Raw genomic sequence first — 19,462 nt, forward strand, 5'->3', positions numbered from 1 at the left:
ATTTTTCGAGAGCCACTTGCCACTGCTTGCTTGCCTGACTTGAGCGTCGGAGGGTCGCCGCCGGGAACCTCTTCCCGGTCCGGCTTCTGTGCAGGTTCGCCGGAGCTTCGTGCAACCAGTCGAAGATCCACACCAGCAACCGGGGAGCGCCACGTGCCCAGCGTCCGCTGATTCAGTATTCGGACAGGATCACTAAATAAATTTTCAGAGGTCATAAATTTTAGCTTAGATTTAACCATGAACGTACAATATATCAAATCAAAAATTAAAATCTTTAATTTAATATATTATATATCTCATAGTTCAATGAAGCTAAAAGTTATGATTTCTTAAACTTTAAGTTATCATTAACCATTATTAAATTATAACTGTTACCATTATAACTCATAATTTTGAGAGGTTTATTGTTGATAAATCTTCCTCATCCCATCCGTGGCTAACAAATCCAAACAAGGTAAACAGTCAATTTCTTATAAAATATTAACTAAATAAGCCCGCGTTGCCTTTGAAGTCGGAAAAGAAAATAAAAGCCGTCGCGTGCGCGTTACGCACGATGCTTCTTCTTGTTCGTTGTCAAAGTCGGAAAGCTCCGTCTTTCCTTCCTGCCTTCCTGATTGCCTTACTTATCACCCACCCCTTCAATCGATCTACCGGAAGGGGAATAGCAGTAGCAATGGCGAAGCAGAGTCTGTTTGATCTCGAGCGCCACTTCGCCTTCTATGGTGCCTACCACAGCGACCCCATCAACGTCCTTATCCATATGATCTTCGTCTGGCCGATCTTCTACACCGCGCTCCTTCTCTTCCAATTCACTCCGCCCTTGTTCCGCCTTCCCTTCCATTTCGCCAATAGCCAGACGCTACCCCTTAATTTTGCCTTCGTCTTCGCCCTTGTCTACGCCCTCTTCTACGTTCTCATGGACCGGAAGGTCGGCTCCCTCGCCGCCGCCCTCTGCTTCCTCTGCTGGATCGGCAGCCATGCCCTCGCTCTTCGTCTTGGATTTTCCCTCGCCTGGAAGGTAAGTTTTCTAAGTTTGTTGTAATTTGATTCGTTCTTAATATCACTCTCCGTCAATGAAATTGATCTCAATCACTCTGTTTCGACCAAAGCCCTAAACAAAAAAACAATATTTTATGATAATTATAACTATAAAATATTTTTTAATATAAAATCTATTGTTTTGTGCATAATTACTAATTCAATTCTCTTTGTAAAAATCTTTTTAATTGACAAAGTTGCTAAGCTGTTTACTTTTTCCTTAAGACATGATTGAACGTAAATAAACTTTTATTAATCATAATTTGAGATACCTTTTGCTGCTCGAGTCGTACTAAATCGTATTGTCGGTGATATTCTATAAACTATCTATGCATAAGGAAAAGAATTCAAACTTTTTTTTATAAAATTTAGTATCTTAAGTGCATATTGGTTTTCGAGACCATCAATATTACAAAAATGTCATGTTTTAAAATGTTTTAAGATTCAAAAATGTCATCTTACAAAAAATTAAAATTATCTTCTTATATCTTAAATTCTTTGAATTAACGTTAAAGTGAACGAATGACATGATTAACTATATAGTTGAAATAATTAGTTTAAAAAGATTTTTCAATTGAAAGTCTTATTTCATTCTCATCAAATTATTTTTCCTTTTCATTACGTGTTTTTCATGAAAATTTACTTTTACATTCATTTCATTTGCAATCTCTTCAGTTGAAATTATAAAAGATGTGAACTCATTCACTCTGTATTTCTTAGAAAAATAAATAGCACATTTTAACTAACAATTGCAATATCAATGTCCTTATTTTTATACTAACAGTAGTAACTAAAAATAATATATAGTACCAAATAATTTTACCCAATAAAAATTCAAAAATCTCATCACTAGAATCAATTAGACATAAAGCATCTTTTATTTTTGGAGTTTGAAATTTTATTGCTTTCACACTCTTAAGTCTTAATATGACTTTTTCTTACAATGGCTTAAGAGCTAAATTAGAAACATAATTCTATAAAATTTTCCATCTTTTTATAGAAGAAGAAAACAATGAGCATATATGTTTTGTCACATCAACATAGGCTATATAGCACTAGGACAGCTTAGGCATATCATAAAATACTAAATTAAGACTATTTCAATCATAAGGTGTATAAAATTTATCATTTATCAGCCCAGATGTCTGGGATCTTGAATTTATAGCTGATAATATCTTTTGTAAACTTTGTATTTAACTTTCATATTAGTCCTATTTTCATATCCTTATCCTCTATATCAAGTTTAAACTTTTTTTATTATACCTTTAACAACAACCAAGTATTATTTTACTAAGTGGAGTTGGTTTATTATACCCAGAAGCACATAAAAAAAATTATTGATATATTGTCTACTTTTAAAATTTCTAAAATATACTCCTATGTTTTATTGTACTTGTTGAAATATCAATATAAGACATTTATTCTGGATGACTTATATCTAGGTACAATAAAGTATAACTTAAACCTATTTTGCTTTTTTGATTTCTTGGATAATAATAATTTTTATTTCTAATCCTAAAATATTTATTAACACATTTTTGTATGTTATGGCTAAGATAACAATTATGAGTTTTACCATGTTGAATATGTTAAGAGTTTTTGGATTACAAGATCAAATTTTGTATTCATTCCAATTAAGCTTAAATATTCGCACTTTATCTTTATAAATATTCTCATTTGTATTACGAAATGCCAAATTATTTTCAACAAGCTTTGTAACTATAACAGTAATTATTATTAATGCATTCCTCCCATAAGCATTCTCCTTATTTGTCTGTTCTTGTAAATTGTGATTAAGTGTTTTATTTTAAAGTAATCTAATTTCAACATCAACCCAAATATTGATGTTTTTAATATGTTTATTTCTTGCTTCATGACTTCTAAGCTTAATATTAAGTTTTTTCCAATCTCTACATCCTCCGTTAATTAAATTGTAATTGATTTTTTACTAAAGGGTGCGCTTGGTTCCCGGAAGGGAATGGGAATGAGAATGGGATTGATAGAAGTGGAGAATGGTAACGGGGGTTTCCATTCCCCCCATTTTGCTCAGTAATGGCCCATTCCCATGTTTGGGGGATTGAACCCGTGGAATTCATCACCAATTCCCCAAACCAAGCACCAACTTTCAATCCCTTTCCCATTCCCCACTCCCATTCCATCCAACCAAGCACCCCCTAAATAATTACAATAAAAGAAAAATATTTTATCTTATTCTTAAGTGTTGTTTTAGAAGTCATAAGCACTTTAAATATTAAATTATTTAATATATGAATATTACTTGTATGTATATCATTATATTCTTGTTTGTTGATTTCTATTGATTGTTACATTTTGTGTGATTTGCACCATATGATTGGCATATACTTTTCTCTATGTAAATTTGAATTTGATGTGTTTGTTAAAATACCATATTGGAACTTTGTTGTTTGCCCTCTTCTTGTTCTTATGAATGACAATTGACCACTTGTAGATATGGGCCTTAGCTAAGCCACAAATTGTGGTGTTTCTTTTAGACTTGTTTGATCTTTCTTCCTTGTTTCATGTTGCCTTGGGCATTGGTGATCCTCTCTATTTTCTACAATTACTACTATTTGTTAACTCACTATTAGTTTATTACTACTATTGTTAATCATCAAGTAATATGTTGGAACCTTATATGTCGCTGTAAGATTATGTTTTCGGATAAAATAATATTTCTTTACTTTTAACGTGCTACCAGAGCAAGTGAAGCCAATAACCATTTCGGTAGGGAATCTTCAATCCAAGTGGTTGGGTTTATAGTTTGTGCATATATGGTCAAGCTTCATGTCAGTTTGTATCTTGAACTTATCGACACTGTATTCCTCCCGATTGATTGTATTCGGATCGGTTAAATTTTTGTTGTACATAGGAAACTTTTATCACAAATTCTTAAATCATCTTTGGATCTAAACTGCAGACGAGTATCTATCGCACTTGATTTTATACAAGATGAATGAATGCTTTATCTCATGTGCATTTTGCACAGTTTGTTTTGGCAGCTCAGTTATTTTGCTGGACTTCCCAATTTATAGGCCATGGAGTATTTGAGGTACATTCTAGCCATTGAATTAATAAATTTGATTATTAGCCATAAATTCTTTATTAATAGTATATAATGACAGAAACGAGCACCGGCTCTTCTCGATAACCTTTCTCAGGCCTTCTTGATGGCTCCATTCTTTGTCCTGCTTGAGGTAATTACTTATCCAACTCCTTGAACTAAGCAGGATTTGACACAGAATAATTGCCTAGTTTTCATCCAGGCACTTAATCTTATCGGGTACGAACCGTATCCTGGTTTCCATGCCAACGTCCGTGCGAAGATTGAAGTAGACCGCAAAGAATGGCAGGCAAGCAAGCAGAAGAAGTCTCGGTGAATCGCAGAAACTTAAACACACTTGTCCTGTACACCAATGAAACAAACGGTAAGCCAAATAGCAGTATGAATAATAGTCAGTGTAAGGAACACAAGGCGTCTCTGATATTATTTGTGTATATATAATCATAGAATTAAACATGATAGATTTTTTTTAATGTTATAACTGAATACTATAAAAATATGGAGTCACTAAATGTATTCACTTTTTCACGAGTATGGTCATTCACTTTCACATGACTATTCACTTTGATAATGCATTTGCTAGTGTCCTTCCTTGTCAAGCAAGCGGGGCATAAACATTGATCTTCAGATAAGCAAATTATAGTTTTTTACATAAATTCTAAAGCGGGGCACTCCGCCCATGACGATCGATCATGGCCGGTCCTAAGCTCGGATAAAGGAGAAGGGTTGCGTTAGGTTGTCAGTCAACGTCAAACTATGACAAATATTCAATGAATGAATCCATTAAACTATTGTGCTAATGCTAGGTTGTTCCTCGGAAGGAACGCATTGCAGGGTATGACTGTAACGTCTCGGCAAGGACCGCTACATCTCCAGAATTTGGGTGTAGTGCTATAGTGCTAAATATGCAAGAGTTCGTGTTACAGGGTCCGACTGTAACATCTCAGCAAGGACCGCTACATCTCCATGAGAACTTGAGTGTAGTGTTAAATAGACAAGAGTTCTCACACCATAGGTTGGATAAGAACAAATATGATAGGAAAACTAATAATCTAAGATTTGGAATATGGAACATAGGAACTCTCACTGGTAAATCAATGGAGGTAGTAGATATGATGATTAGGAGAAGAATTAGTATTTTGTGTGTACAAAAGACAAAATGGACAGGAGAGAAGGCAAAGACAATAAAGAACTCGAGTTTTAAGTTATGGTACACTGGAAAAAGTAAAGCAAGAAATGAAGTGGGTATTATTGTAAATAGTTTGTTAAAGGATGAAGTTGTAGGAGTAGTTAGAAAAGGGAATAGAATTATATCCCTTAAGATAATAGTGGCGAAAGAAACTATAAACATAATTAGCGTATATGCATCACAAGTAGGATTAGATGAAGCTAATAAATGAAGATTTTGGGAGGACTTAGATGAAATATTATAAAATATTCCATCAAATGAAATGATTTTAATAGGAGGTGATCTAAATGAGCATGTCAGAGTGAAAAATGAGGAATATAAGAGAGTACATGGGAGTTATGGGTTTGGAATGAGGAATGAGGAAGGGAAAACTATATTAGATTTTGCAATAGCATATGACCTTATATTAGTTAATACATTTTTTAAGAAAAGAGAATAACACTTAGTCACATTCAAAAGTGGGAAAAACAAATCGCAAATTGACTTTCTTATAGTTAGGAAGAAGGATAAAAAGATTTGTAAAGATTACAAAGTCATCCCTGGAGAAAGCTTAACTATCCAACATAGGTTAGTAGTGTTGGATATATGCCTCAAACATAATATCAATAGAAAGAAAATATATATAATTCCTAGAATTAAGTGGTGGAAGTTAAATAATGAGAAGCAATATATATTTAAGGAAAAGGTAGAAGTACAAGCATTAGGTGAAATATACGATGACTCTAATACAACATGGGATAAGATGATATCAAAGTTGAAAATAGTAGCTAAGAGTGTACTCGGTGAGTCAAAGGGATATGCACCACTGAGTAAAGAATCTTGGTGGTGGAATAAGAAAGTACAAAAGAAAGTGAAGGGAAAACGAATAGCTTATAAGGAATTATATATTTGTAAGAACGAGAAAAACTTAAAAAAATATACAATAGCCAAGAAAGAAACTAAAAAAGTAGTAAGTGAAGCAAAAAATGAAACTTTTGAATGGTTATATCAAAAATTGGATACAAAAGAAGGGGAAAGAGACATTTATAGAATAGCTAAAGTGAAAGAAAGGACAACAAGAGATCTTAGCCAAATAAAATGTATTAAAGATGAATGTAATAGAATATTAGTAAACGATGGAGAAATAAAAGAGCGGTGGAAGAGATATTTTCATTAACTTTTTAATGAAGGTTTAGGTGACCAACTTAACTTAGGTAATTTAAGTAGGTCAAATGAGCATAGAAATTTAAATTTTTATCGTAGAATTCAAACTTCAGAAGTAAAACAAACTTTAAATGAGATGCACAATGGAAAAGCCGTTGGACCAGATGATATTCCGATAGAGGTATGAAAGTGCTTAAGGAAACAAGATATTGAATGACTTACAAAATTAATTAACATGATATTGAAAATGAAAAAAATACCTGATCAATGGAGGATAAGTACTCTAGTTCCCTTATATAAGAACAAGAGAGACGTACAAAATTATGCAAACTATAGGGGTATTAAACTAATAAGTCATACTATGGAACTTTGAGAGAAAGTAATAGAAAAAATATTAAGGAAGGAGACACAGTGACAGAAAATCAATTTGGGTTCATGCCTGGAAGGTCGATAATAGAAACTATACATCTTCTTAGATAATTAATTGAAAAATATCGAGAGCAAAAATAAGATCTACACATAGTATATTGACTTAGAAAAAGTTTATGATAGAGTCTCAAGATAAATTATATAGAGAATTTTAGAAAAGAGATGTGTTATCGTAACATATATTGAACTAATTAAGGATATATATGAAGATGTACCGACTAGGGTAAAGACTTTAGGCGGAGTAACTGAAGCATTTCCAATAAAAACATGGTTACATCAAGGATCATCTCTAAGTCTCTATCTTTTTACACTAATTATGGACGAACTCACTGTGCACATTCAAGACACAGTACCGTGGTACATGTTGTTTGCAGATGATATTATTTTGGTAGATGAGACACGTGAAGGAGTAAATGCTAAACTAGAATCTTGGAGGGAAACACTAGAAGGGAAATGTTTTAAGCTTAGTAGATTAAAGACAGAATATATAAAATTTAAGTTTAGCAATATTAGAAGTAATGAAACAATTGTTAAGATAGGAGAGAACGAGTTGCCCGGAACCGAGAGATTTAAATATTTAGGATCATTTATACAAAATGATGGAGGGATTGAGAGAGATGTCTTAAATAGAATACAAGTAGGATGAGTGAAATGGAGGGGAGCGTCGAGTATTTTATGTGACCGTAAAGTACCTCTTAAACTTAAAGATAAGTTTCATAAAATCACAGTTAGACCTGCTATGTTATATGGAGCTGAATGTTGGGCTATAACTCAAGTACATGAGTAGAAGATAAGAGTTGCAGAGATGAGGATGTTAAGGTGGATGTGTGGACATACGAGGATGAACAAAATAAGAAATGAGAACATTTGAGAGAAAGTCGAAGTTACATCTATTGAGGAAAAACTTCGAGAGACACGTTTAACATGGTACGGATATGTATTTAGACCAATAAATGCTCCAGTTAGGCGATGTGAAACTATGATAAACATACATATCAAACGAGGAAGAGGAAGACCAAAAAAGACTTGGTTAGCAACAATAAAATAAGATAAAACTTATTTAAATATAGATGATGATATAATAGGAGATAGAGCTCAATGATGTAAAATGATTCATATAGTTGACCCTACCTAGTGAAAAAAGGTTTGGTTATTGTTATTATTATCATCGTCTCAAGAATTGTGAATTTATTAGTGTATTAGGTTGATAGAAAAAAATGTCTAATGGATCATGGCTTATGTTGTACTACCACTTCTAGTGTTCACAATAACATTGGAACGAGGGCAAGTATAATTTTTTTTTTTATTACAATACAATAATATCGGAGCGCTCTTAGGGTGTAGCCGAGCCCATAATCATGTGTTAATTTATAAAATTGAATAAGGATCGAATCCTAGAAAAGATGTGAAAATATCCTTCCATATCAAAGTCTGTTCGGTACTTGATTTACTCTCTCTTAATAGTGTAAAGTAGTCATAAGAGGACCACCAAGGTGACACCTTTGGCATTTCTCCCAAACAGTATGGATTCGATTCTTGCGCACTTGTGATGATCAAAATTTTGATTGCATGGGTGCCACACATAAGGAGCTACCATACTTCCTGAATTTACTTAATAAACAGGATATAGAGTTGAACCGTCTATCGTAAAATTAATCAAATTACTAGATCTGAATACCTTATATAAAACAGAAAAAATAATTATAATAACATTGGAGTTGCTTGGAGCACGATGCGGTGGTAAGAGCAAACAACGAGGTTTTAAATCTCGCACCAAGTATTTTCAAATGCATTTGAACCACTAGTCGTTAGCACAGTGCTCATGTGCCTAGGCATTAGCCAGACTAAGTCAACTTTGATTTCCAAACCATCCTCAAAAGTGCCTAGGCATTAGGCAGACGAGGTTAACATAGTTTCCAAACCATTCTCAAAAGAGCCATGTGGTCCGAGTACAACAGAATAAATCAGGCCCAACAAGCCCATGTGACACCTCACCGACAACACTATGAAGTAGTGATCTTATTTTAACTTGACAATGAGATGGGAAGGATCAGAAGTTCTTGGAATATAAATTCCTTGTAGCCTTTTTAAATTTCAAATGGAAAGTAAAGAAAATAAAGATTTAAGTTATATGAGACAAAAGGCCTTCTATATACATGATGCTTCGTTGCTGCTTGTTGGAGAAAAAAGAGCTCCATCTAAATAAGAACTATATGCGCTACCCCAGGCCCCAGCATTACGAAACAATCATACCGAAGAAAGAAGGGCGAGTTGAATATGGGATTCTTTAATCTATTGGGATGGCTGGTTATCAATAGACTAAGGATAATTATACAACCAAAATTTTGGTGTAAGAGATCAGAAGCCTGTTTTTTCATCGTCCACTGTTCCCAAACCCAAAAGGTGATCTTGCTCGGCTCCCACCTTCTCCATATTGATCATTCCATTGTCTTAGTTCATTCATACTGGTAGCATCGTATGCAATTGAGGCACCAACCTATTCGCAAAACAAGTGAAGAGATGGAAATTCCAAGTAGATGAAAAATAGCATCAAATGTAGCAAGCAACCTGTGGTATTTTTAGTACCTTAGATTTTGCTTTGATAAAATCATCCAACTGCAACAGTCTTAAAGAAGGCATAACAACACTTTGACCTCTCTGATCACAGAAAAGTTACTGTGAAGGAACAAGGACAGAAATTCTTAAATACTAAAGAAGAAAGAATATGACTACAAAATTTGGATGGATAACAGAATAATCAAAGGGAAAAAAAAATACTGCAAATAGTTCAAAAGGGGCAGTACATGCCCTTGAAAAAGAAAATGACTCATTTTGACATGAAATCAGACTGAAGCAAGGACTAAAAGATACTTGAGGGGGCAGAAAAGAAAGAGATTCATACCTCCTTTTCTGCTTCCAAAAGTTCTTCAACTGGCCTATAAGCAGCTGCTATGCACAGATTCTGCATTTTAAGATGTCAGAAATGAAGTGGTTTGGTAATGATGAAATAATTTCAAAGATTGTAAGTAGACCTTCAAATCGCTTCCTGAATACCCATCAGTAGCAATGGCAAGTTTATCAAATCTGAAGTCAGGTTCCAGATTCTCTCGAGCAAGAAGTACCTTAAGTATTTTTGTCCTATTATCTGCATCAGGAAGACCAATATAAATCCTGCAAGTAAATCCTCCATTAATGAAATACTGACATGAAAAAGAAAAAAACTTGAAACAAACAAGATAATGAGATATGTTGAGGCTTCTCTCTCATTACCTTCTTGGCAAGCGACGTATTACTGCATCATCCAAATCAAATGGACGATTTGTAGCAGCAAGGACTAGGATCCTCTGGCTGTCCTTGGTCTTTAGTCCATCCCAAGCTGCCATAAATTCATTTCTGATTCTTCTTGTTGCTTCATGTTCAAAAGTGCCACCTCGAGCTCCGAGTAGACTATCAACCTATTATAGAAAAGTCAAGAGTTTCCAAGTAGAACAAGCATGCCAGGCAAGGGAACTGATACCATTGAGTTCAAACTTAGGAAAAGATAGAAAATACAACATACAGAAAATAAGTACCTACCAACAGTGCCTACCTCATCAATGAATATGATCACAGGTGTGAGCCGGCTGGCAAAAGAGAAAAGAGCCTTAGTAAGCTTCTCAGCATCACCAAACCACTGCATTTAAAGGAAAACAAAAAGAAACTATCAGAATAAAGAAATCAACTGCAATCACAATAACTAAGAACAAAAACAGAAGGATAGTGCTGAAGTTTTGCTTGTCCAGTCAAGCAAACAACAAAGTTGTAACCTGGGCTTAATCTGAACACAATATGTAGCTGCTCTTTTAACAGGAAGAAAAGAATCATATAAAACAACATAGTAGTGGAAAGCAATCGTTTAAGATATAATACAAGGCAATCTGAGAAGCTAAGAGATCGGCTATAATAGTTTGCTGTGAAAGATAGATGTTGAAGGCTACTCTCATATCCATATGCAATACTTCATCTTCCATCCTCAGTCTTCTTTAGATGCAAGATTCAGATACAGAATATTTATTCTCTTCTCTCTCATAGATATCAGGACTAATTTTCTCGTCATTTACTCCGCTGTCAATATCTGTCAAACTTATACCCATTCTCTTTCTCAATAGCTTCACCCTTTATCAATTTTAGGGCACTAGAATCATAGTTTTTGACTGTATCACCTAAATTCTCTCTCCATTTTTACCAATTTATTATATTTGAAGTGACTAATTCTTTATATGGTCTAACTGAATTCACAATTGTTTCAGTTGAAGCAGATGACAATATTAAGGGGAGTTGGAGGTCAGTACAGGACATATCCATTGAGGTGGCATACTTCTCTTTCCATGTAATTGATCATGTTTCAGATTTTTTTTTTTTGGTAATCCATATATCTAGCTCATCGAACCAACTAATCCTGGAGGTGACCGGCCCGGCCCCACGGAAGTTTCCCACCACCAGGATAAATTAGGAAGTGCTCGCGGAGGCCTATTCAAGCGGCCAACGTTCTTAGAGTTGTCATCCCACGGGGAAAATCCCTGAGTGCGCCGCAGCTGGGATTCAACCCTTAGACGCCTTATATTGTGCTTCTTCAATCTCAATGACAAGATTCTCATCGTCGACTCTTGTCATTTTTAGACATGAAACACATAGTCGACCCACTACAGTTCCTGCCAAACAAGAAGATGATGAAGTAAAATTCCAAGAAGACACGGTAATACTTCAACTCATCAGAAGTGAAATTCTTTTTTTTTTAATGGAGAAGAATGACGCAATAAAATAGATTCTCTTAAAAGAAATTGGCCCAAAATAATGACATAAAACTTTAGCAGTTTCTAAATGTAATTTATCTCTACTAATAAAACAATTTATATCTCTACTTTCATCAGACTTAGTTATTGTTACAAGCAATGCTACGAGACTAAATTATTGTGCTTCTAAATGAGGTCTCCCTTCATTGTTTTCGTCATTGAAACAACAGTATTTCATTTAAAGATTTTCAAGTCTCCTGTGAGATCAAACCCTGTGAGATTGTTTTGGCACACAGCTTTGTCCTTGCACTACGTCAAGTCCCAAGAGATCACCAGTTGAGGCATAAGAAACCTTTCTCAAGCACCGTCAATTCCCAAAATCCAATGTAAAAGTCATTTGGTGTCCCAATGAAAACATGATTTCATAGATCATATAAACCCCTAACTTTTGGAACAGAATTTAACTTCTCGACTATTTTACATATATAAAAATTAAATAGACGTCATTTCATAACACAATTTGTTGCTCTCATCCATACTTGACAATAACTTGAAACTACATCAGTTTCTTCCCCTTAAAATCTAGAATGGTTAATATTTTGAAATGCATATTGAAAAGCATGGAAAGCTAGGGTCGACAAAAATTGACAATGCCAATCCAAAGGTGAGAAAAAAAAATATAATAAATTAAATAAACAAATTTTAGGGAAAAAATGGTAGGTATGACAAGACAACATAATGCTTAGCTAAAAAAAGAGGAAAATGATCCATAACAGTAACAAAAAATGATAAATAAAGATTCGTCGAGAAGCATAATAACTCAAATGACCTAGGTATCAATGTCTCAAGTTAATTACTCAATGCTGAAACAAAATGAAGGCAAAAACCCAAGAAAATTAGAGTTAGAAGACACAATAAAAGCAAATCAGCAGTTAATTAGATGTCATTCTGCTATCTCTCCATGAATAACATGGAGCACAAGCTTTGAATCAATATTGGCATGCAAATTTTGGAAGAATCAAGTCAAATAAATTTAAATCTCCATAAAAAAATTTTAAAAAATAGAAAACTACAACTGCATTTTCCCTAAAAAAAATTACTTCTGAACCTCATGCCTAAACGACTTCTGAAAATCTGAGCAAAAATTGCAAACCAATAATGTACTGACTCAGATAAATTATATCCAAAAAATAAAAACCATAGAAAAACTAAAAGATCACATTCCAAACTCGACGTGCAATTTTTCTTTTCCTTTTCAAGTTAACAAGAAATACTGTGCGTGATTGTGATGAACTTTAGTAGATATTTGATGGCAGAATTAAGTTAATGATTACTGATTAGCATGTCACATGAAATATGGATTACCTGGTCCATAGCTTATAAACCAAACAATACTGGAATGAATGAAGCTTAATGAAAAGAAAAAGAAATTACCTTTGATGTAAGTGATGAACTCGTTATGTTGATAAAATTTGCCCCAGCCTCTGTTGCAAGTGCTTTTGCAAGAAGAGTTTTACCCGTTCCAGGAGGGCCAAAGAGAAGGACTCCCTTGCAAGGCTGAAAGTTTACCATTATAACTTGGCTGTAAGTAAGACACTCAAATATGACCATTTAACAGAAACAAAAATGACTTGATTGCAAGGCAAAAAAGAGGCATAACATGCTTGCTTTATGCACATTAGGAGGAAATAGCTAAATAGAGTACAGAAAACAAAGAAACGTAATTTTTTCAGTGAAAGGACATTACTCGTAAGAGATTGCCATGAGAAAAAAGTTCAGGTCTCCGCATAGGCAGTGAGACAAGTTCATTCAATGTCCTCTTCACATCTTCAAGAGCACCGACATCATCAAACCTCACACCTATTTCATCTGGGGGAATTAATGCTGAGACAAAATTTTTCTCAAATTCATCTTTGGTAATTGTCTGCAACAAATATATTTGTAGTGAAAACAAAGTCATGCACAATATGAACAAATAAATACAATAAAAAACTGTTTGGTCTGGTTAAAGTACAGAGAAATAAAATGAACGGATAGTAGCATGTATACCACTAGACTCTCAGAGTTTTTTTTTAAAATTGACTCCTCGTCCTTTAATCTTGCAATTGCAATGTCCAAACTACATCTCAAGGAGAAACAAGTCAGATTAAAAAAAAATCTGAAGAAAAATTAAGAATCATAAACATAAGAATTAGGGGTTACCTTCCGGAAGGTATCATCAACCTATCACCTTTTACAGTGGGTAGAAGAGATGAGGATAGATAGTGACTCTTAGCCCAACCAATGACTTTCTCAGCTTCTAAGAATATTCAAAAATAAAAACTGAGTGTCGGAGAAAAAAATCAGAAAAATACCTATTAAGAAGCAAATTAGGTCAATCAATATGAAGCTAATACTTTGTTAATATCTTGACTCAATTCAAGTACAACATACATGATATTAAAAAGTATCAATGATGGAATATAATGCATAAAAGTATTACATGTTTTTAGTGAGAAAAAAGGTCAAAACTCAAAAGCATACCCCCCAACTATTTGTTTTTATTACTTCTTTCTTTTGAGACAGAAAGATTCATGTCATCATGGCCTAATAAAATGCAGGATCCCATTGAATCGTATTGGTATAGCCAATGACTGATACTGATCTCAGAAATATATATTATTTATAAGCAGCAAGGTACTTGTCTGCAAATAATCAGGGGCAATTAGACATAGAAGAAAAATAAAACGCAACTATATATGGATGCAATTATAGTGGATCTACTTTGTCAAACAAGGGCGGAGCTAGGATATTAGTTCAGTGCAGGCGCTCGTGCAATCTGACGAGGCAGCGATGTGGCAGTGCAAGGCAGAGGCCAGAGGCCGCCTTGCAAAGCGGAGATGGTTGCGTCGGCGATCGAATGGGCATTGGCGGAGCTGATGAAGAACCCCGATGAGATGAGGCACATATTAGAAGAATTGGCCGCCGTCATCGGCTTAGACCGGCTGATCCAAAAGAGCAACCTCGAGAAGCTCCCCTACCTCAAGTGTTCAGAGAAGGAGGCGCTCCGCCTGGACCTACATATCCCACTACTACTCCATGAGACAACAGAGGAGAGCCAGGTGATAGGGAACTTGTTTCTGGCGCGGTCTCGAGTGATGACCAACGTGAAGGCGATCGGACGGTAGGTGTCGGTGTGGAGGAGGCAGGGGCATTCCGTCCCACACGGTTCATCCCAGGCGGCGAGACGTGAGGCGGCAAGGCGGCGAGTTCAGGGGGAACTTCTTCAAGTTCCTGCCCTTCGAGTCGAGGCAACAGTCTTGCCCGAGAATGAAGTTGGGGCTTTACGGGGTGGAGCTGGCGGTGGAGCAGATGTAGGGCAGTAAATGAATCAAACGTTCATGAACAAGCTTGAATAAATCGTTAAACTAAACAAACAAGCTTGAACGCATATGTGTTCGGCTCGTTAAAGTTCGTGAACAACATTCGTGAACTATGTTCGTTAATAAAACTCTTATCAATACGCTAAATAAACAAAAAAAAAACTTTTAAAATGAACAATCAAGTTTGAATTATCAAGCTCAATAACCAATCAAACAAGCAAAAGTTTCAAACAATCAAACAAGTTTGAATTGAAAGCTCAATAACATCTAAATGAACCAAGCTCAAGCCAAACTTGAATTAAAAGTTTGATAACATCTAAATGAACCAAGTTCAAGCCAAGCTCATCAAAAATAAACCAAGTCAAACTTAAACAATCATTTCAAAAGCTTGGTTTATTTTAGACTCGGCTTTAGCTCGATTACCTTATCAAATAAGCTTGAACACCCCACAATTTGGCTCAGCCCAGCTTGTTTACCGCTCTACACAGATGGTCCACCACTTCGAGTGGGCGTTGCCCGACGACATGGAAACTAGGGAACTAGACATGTGAGATGTCTCTAGGTGGACCTTGCCCAAGGCAATGTGGCTGGTGGCCATCCCCACTCCGTGCCTCACTTGCTCTCTTTATTGATAATGAGGATCATATATAGTCGTTTATTTCTTAATAGAAAAAATATATATAATTATTATAAATAATTACGTGTAAAAATATATGTAATTTTTTTTGTGGCCCAATGTGGGCAACTACCCACACTAGATCCACGTTGGCTCGGTCCTCATATGTAAAATCAATGAGAAATAACTTTCAAGTAATAACAGGTAGCCCAATGCCACATCTCTCACTAATTCAAAGTCTGAAGTGTTCATTTCTGCAGCAATGCTCCTTGGTCAGAGCATTGGGTGGGTTTCCACTCTATCTTTATCACTTGGTATTTTATATATTGTGTTTTCCTTAGAATCTAATTTCAGCGGGTAAACTCACTATACCATTGATCTGTTCAATAATATTTACAGAGAATTATGTTTCCATTCAGGATTTGAAGACCAGAAAGGTGGTCATAAGGCATAATCAAGGTTCTACTAGACGTTTGTGCCCTCACCTTCATCTTCACTTGTGACTGAATCGTCTCCACTTCACATACATAGTTGTCTAGGTCATCCTAGGCTACCAAATTTATACAAGCTGGTTCCTAGTTTATCAAATATTCAATATCTTGAGTGTAGTTAATTAGAAAACATATTTGGGCTTCATTTCCTAACAATGTCATAAACATGTATCTGCATGCTTTTCTTCGGTGCAGATCTAATATTTGGGATCCAAAGTGGTGTCTACTCAAAACTTGATTTTTACTATTTTATAACCTTTATTAATGGCTATTCCAGAATGACATGAGTTTTCTTAATGAACTTCCTCAACATAGAGGTTATCATTGAGAAAAAGATAATTCCTATCATATAACAGAAATATGTGATTCATATGTTTGATTATGCAAAGATGGCAGCACTAAGTTAGTCGATAGTCTCATGCATCCTAATGTCATATCGATGCCAGTATGGATGAGTTATTACCTGACTCAAAAAGGTACGAAAGATTAGTTGGAAAAGTAAACTACATAAGAGTCACCCAAATTTATCATCATGGTTATCAAAATTGATATTGGTATCAATGTTGGACATCCCAGAAATGAAGGTATTAATCAGATTGGATAAAGAAGATTAAGCAATACCAGAATTGGTCAAAATATTAAATAAAGTGAAAATATATACAAAAAAAAAAGAAAAAAAAGAAAATAAGTTTGTTGCATGAAATAACAAAAGGAGTACATAAAAAAATAAGAATGATATATTTTATGCTGGAAGGTTTAAAGCATAGTTTAAAGTGGCGTGCCGAGACGGTTGAAACAGGCAAAACATCTCGTTCCACCCGACGATTGACACCGGCACGACTCCGACACCAAACCCGTGACAACTGCGACGTGTTACGTGAGCCCGTGGCAGCAACGGAGGGGTCACTTGATCCTGCAACAACAGCGGAGGGGTCGCTTGATCCCGCAACAGCAGCTAAGGGGTCGCTCGACCCCGGGGTCACGCAACCCGCGGCAGCGCCAAAGTCGTGTGAGCACGTGAGTGGTGTCAGATTTCAGATTTTTTTTAATTAAACTTATGTTAATTGTTTTAATCAACTAGGAGCTATGATGGAGATAATCTAAAGAGACTTTATTAAACCCTAATAAAATTATCTAATTAATTTTATATTTCATTTATTTTAATTTAAAATTTATAATAAAATTTTTATTTATTTATTTATCTATTTTCATATCTTTTCCTTTTCTTAAAGATTATTTTGTATATTGTTTATTTTTTAAATATTTATGTTAAATATTTTATTTTTTTAATTAATATATTTTATATTTAAAAAATACTGAAACTATATCGGCATAGGACGATACAGTACCAATCGTATCGTTTTTATCCAGGACCAAAATCTCGACACGGGTCGAAATTTTAAACCTTGGTTTAAAGTATCATTGTAAGTTCAATATTAGATGGAATGATACAGTCAATATCCCACCATGGTGACACTTGGCTGGCTTCAATAAGCATTGAAGCAGGCTAAGACAATTTTGATGTGTTTTACTATTTTAATTCCTTAATCTCCTTTCAATTAGATTGTCCATTACTAAAAATAAAATTATAATATTTAGATAGTCAATTGGTATAAAATTTATTAGAAGCAAAACATACAAAATATAATAGGCACCATAACTGTGTTGCCAATTTATAAAATATATATATATATATATATATATATATATATATATATACAGACTTGATACTGTGCGCGACGCGCACAGTATCAGCGCTTTTTTTGTTTTTTTTTTATTTTTTTTTGTTTTAAATTAAAAAATGATTAAAAAATTTCTTTACGATTTTATTTATAGGGTTCAGGCTTTGGGTATAGTGTTAAAGCTTTTTTTTTTTTTAGATTTTACCTATAGGGTTTAGACCTTCTAATTAGGTTATAGTGTTTAGTTTAAAAATAAAAAATAAAATAAAATTAATTTAAGTATTTATTGAGTATTGTAATGTGTTTAAGGGATATATCTATATATTAAATTTTAAATAAGGAAATGTTGAATTTTTAAAATTCAAAAAACAAAAATAAAAAATAAAAAAAAAAACAAAAACAGTATCAAAACTCTATATATATATATATATATATATGTATATATAATTATTAATTACTTGGTAAGCGATAATTTTGTATCTAAATCGATTGACACAAAAGAATATTATTAAATTGTTTAATCGGTATAAATTTATAATATGTTATATTAATTTGTTTAATGAGTTACACAGAGTAATTGCTAAACTCAAATCTTAGAAAGAAATATTGAAAGGTTTTAGGCTTAGTAAAGAAATAATATATAGAATTTATGTTTAGTAGTAGTAAGCATAGCAAGACAATTGTTAAGATAGGTGATGATGAGTTACTTGTAAAGTTTTAAGTATCTAGTATCATTTTTACAAAGGGCCTCAGGCGTTCTTTGTGATCATAAATTACCTCTAAAGCTTAAAATTGAAAATGAAAGTCGCAGAGATCAGGATGTAAAGGTGAATGTGTGAGCATTTGAGAATAGACAATATAAGAAATAAGAATATTAAAGAGTCAGGATTGCGTAAAAGGAAAACTCTAAGAATAATATTATGGACATGTATTTAGGCGATCAATAAATGTTAGTTAGGCAATGTGAGATTATGATAAATATATGCATTAATTGAGGAAAAGGGAAGCCAAATAAGTCTTGGTTAGTAACAATAAAACGGGATAAAATTCATTAAATATAGATGAGGATCTAATAGAGGATTGAGTCTAATGGCGTAGGAGAATCCATATTATAACCTTGATAACTAATACAAGTTTTTTTAGTATAACTTATTGCCAAAACCTAATTTCTAAACCTCAATAGCCAACCCATACTTCTCTTACATGGTGTTGCTTTCCCCCTAACATGGTACATCATCTCCACTCCAAGATCTACGATGCTAATACCTTTCCCTGTAACAACAATAGCCATAGTCCCCTTCCTCAACAACACACCATTTTCCACACAACTCCCACCTTTTCTTCATGCTTGCAATTCCAATTGGCCCGACATATAGGTTCAACAGCACAAGCAATCTACCTTGTATCCCGTTCAAAGCCAAAATTCATGTCTCAATTGGTACCAACTGAAACCAAGTAGGTAGTACCAAGTACCACCATCATCTCAACATGTATCGCCAATTTTTCATGCCAACTAGCCATCAATTTCAATTAGTAGGTGAAATGATAAATTTTGTCCATGCCAAACAAAATGACGAAATTTTTTAAACCATAAATGAGGCCTAGTTGTAAACATACAACTAAGAAGGATGTACATAAAAATGATAAATGACATATCA

The 19,462-nt window shown here is 34.2% G+C and overlaps 2 protein-coding genes across 14 annotated transcripts in view; one reads left to right on the forward strand and one right to left on the reverse strand.

Annotated features, from left to right (window-relative positions):
• The first annotated feature begins 521 nt into the window (after positions 1–521).
• On the forward strand, positions 522–4,670 carry LOC121982162 (2-hydroxy-palmitic acid dioxygenase mpo1-like). The gene is made up of 4 exons (XM_042535092.1): positions 522–1,018; positions 4,046–4,108; positions 4,182–4,253; positions 4,323–4,670. Exons 1-4 carry the CDS (start codon positions 554–556, stop codon positions 4,434–4,436), a joined length of 714 nt encoding a protein of 237 aa, XP_042391026.1. The 5' UTR covers positions 522–553; the 3' UTR covers positions 4,437–4,670.
• Positions 4,671–8,922: 4,252 nt separating this feature from the next.
• LOC121982163 (spastin-like) overlaps positions 8,923–19,462 on the reverse strand; it is a 46,876-nt gene continuing 36,336 nt past the window's right edge. For 10 of the 13 annotated variants that reach the window (XM_042535101.1, XM_042535099.1, XM_042535093.1 and 7 more), the window contains 10 exons: positions 13,856–13,952; positions 13,703–13,772; positions 13,401–13,577; positions 13,088–13,210; positions 10,471–10,554; positions 10,152–10,336; positions 9,914–10,052; positions 9,784–9,843; positions 9,468–9,539; positions 8,923–9,378 (listed from right to left, as the gene is read on the reverse strand). In XM_042535101.1, coding sequence (XP_042391035.1) covers positions 9,256–9,378; positions 9,468–9,539; positions 9,784–9,843; positions 9,914–10,052; positions 10,152–10,336; positions 10,471–10,554; positions 13,088–13,210; positions 13,401–13,577; positions 13,703–13,772; positions 13,856–13,952 — 1,130 coding nt within the window. In that variant the 3' untranslated portion in view covers positions 8,923–9,255. Of the gene's footprint in view, positions 9,379–9,467; positions 9,558–9,783; positions 9,844–9,913; positions 10,053–10,151; positions 10,337–10,470; positions 10,555–11,207; positions 11,573–13,087; positions 13,211–13,400; positions 13,578–13,702; positions 13,773–13,855; positions 13,953–19,462 lie in introns of those variants that run through there. The other 3 variants (XR_006112016.1, XR_006112017.1, XM_042535104.1) reach the window with 3 other exon arrangements.

This window comes from Zingiber officinale, chromosome 5A (assembly GCF_018446385.1).
Source record: "Zingiber officinale cultivar Zhangliang chromosome 5A, Zo_v1.1, whole genome shotgun sequence".
NCBI lineage: Eukaryota > Viridiplantae > Streptophyta > Magnoliopsida > Zingiberales > Zingiberaceae > Zingiber > Zingiber officinale.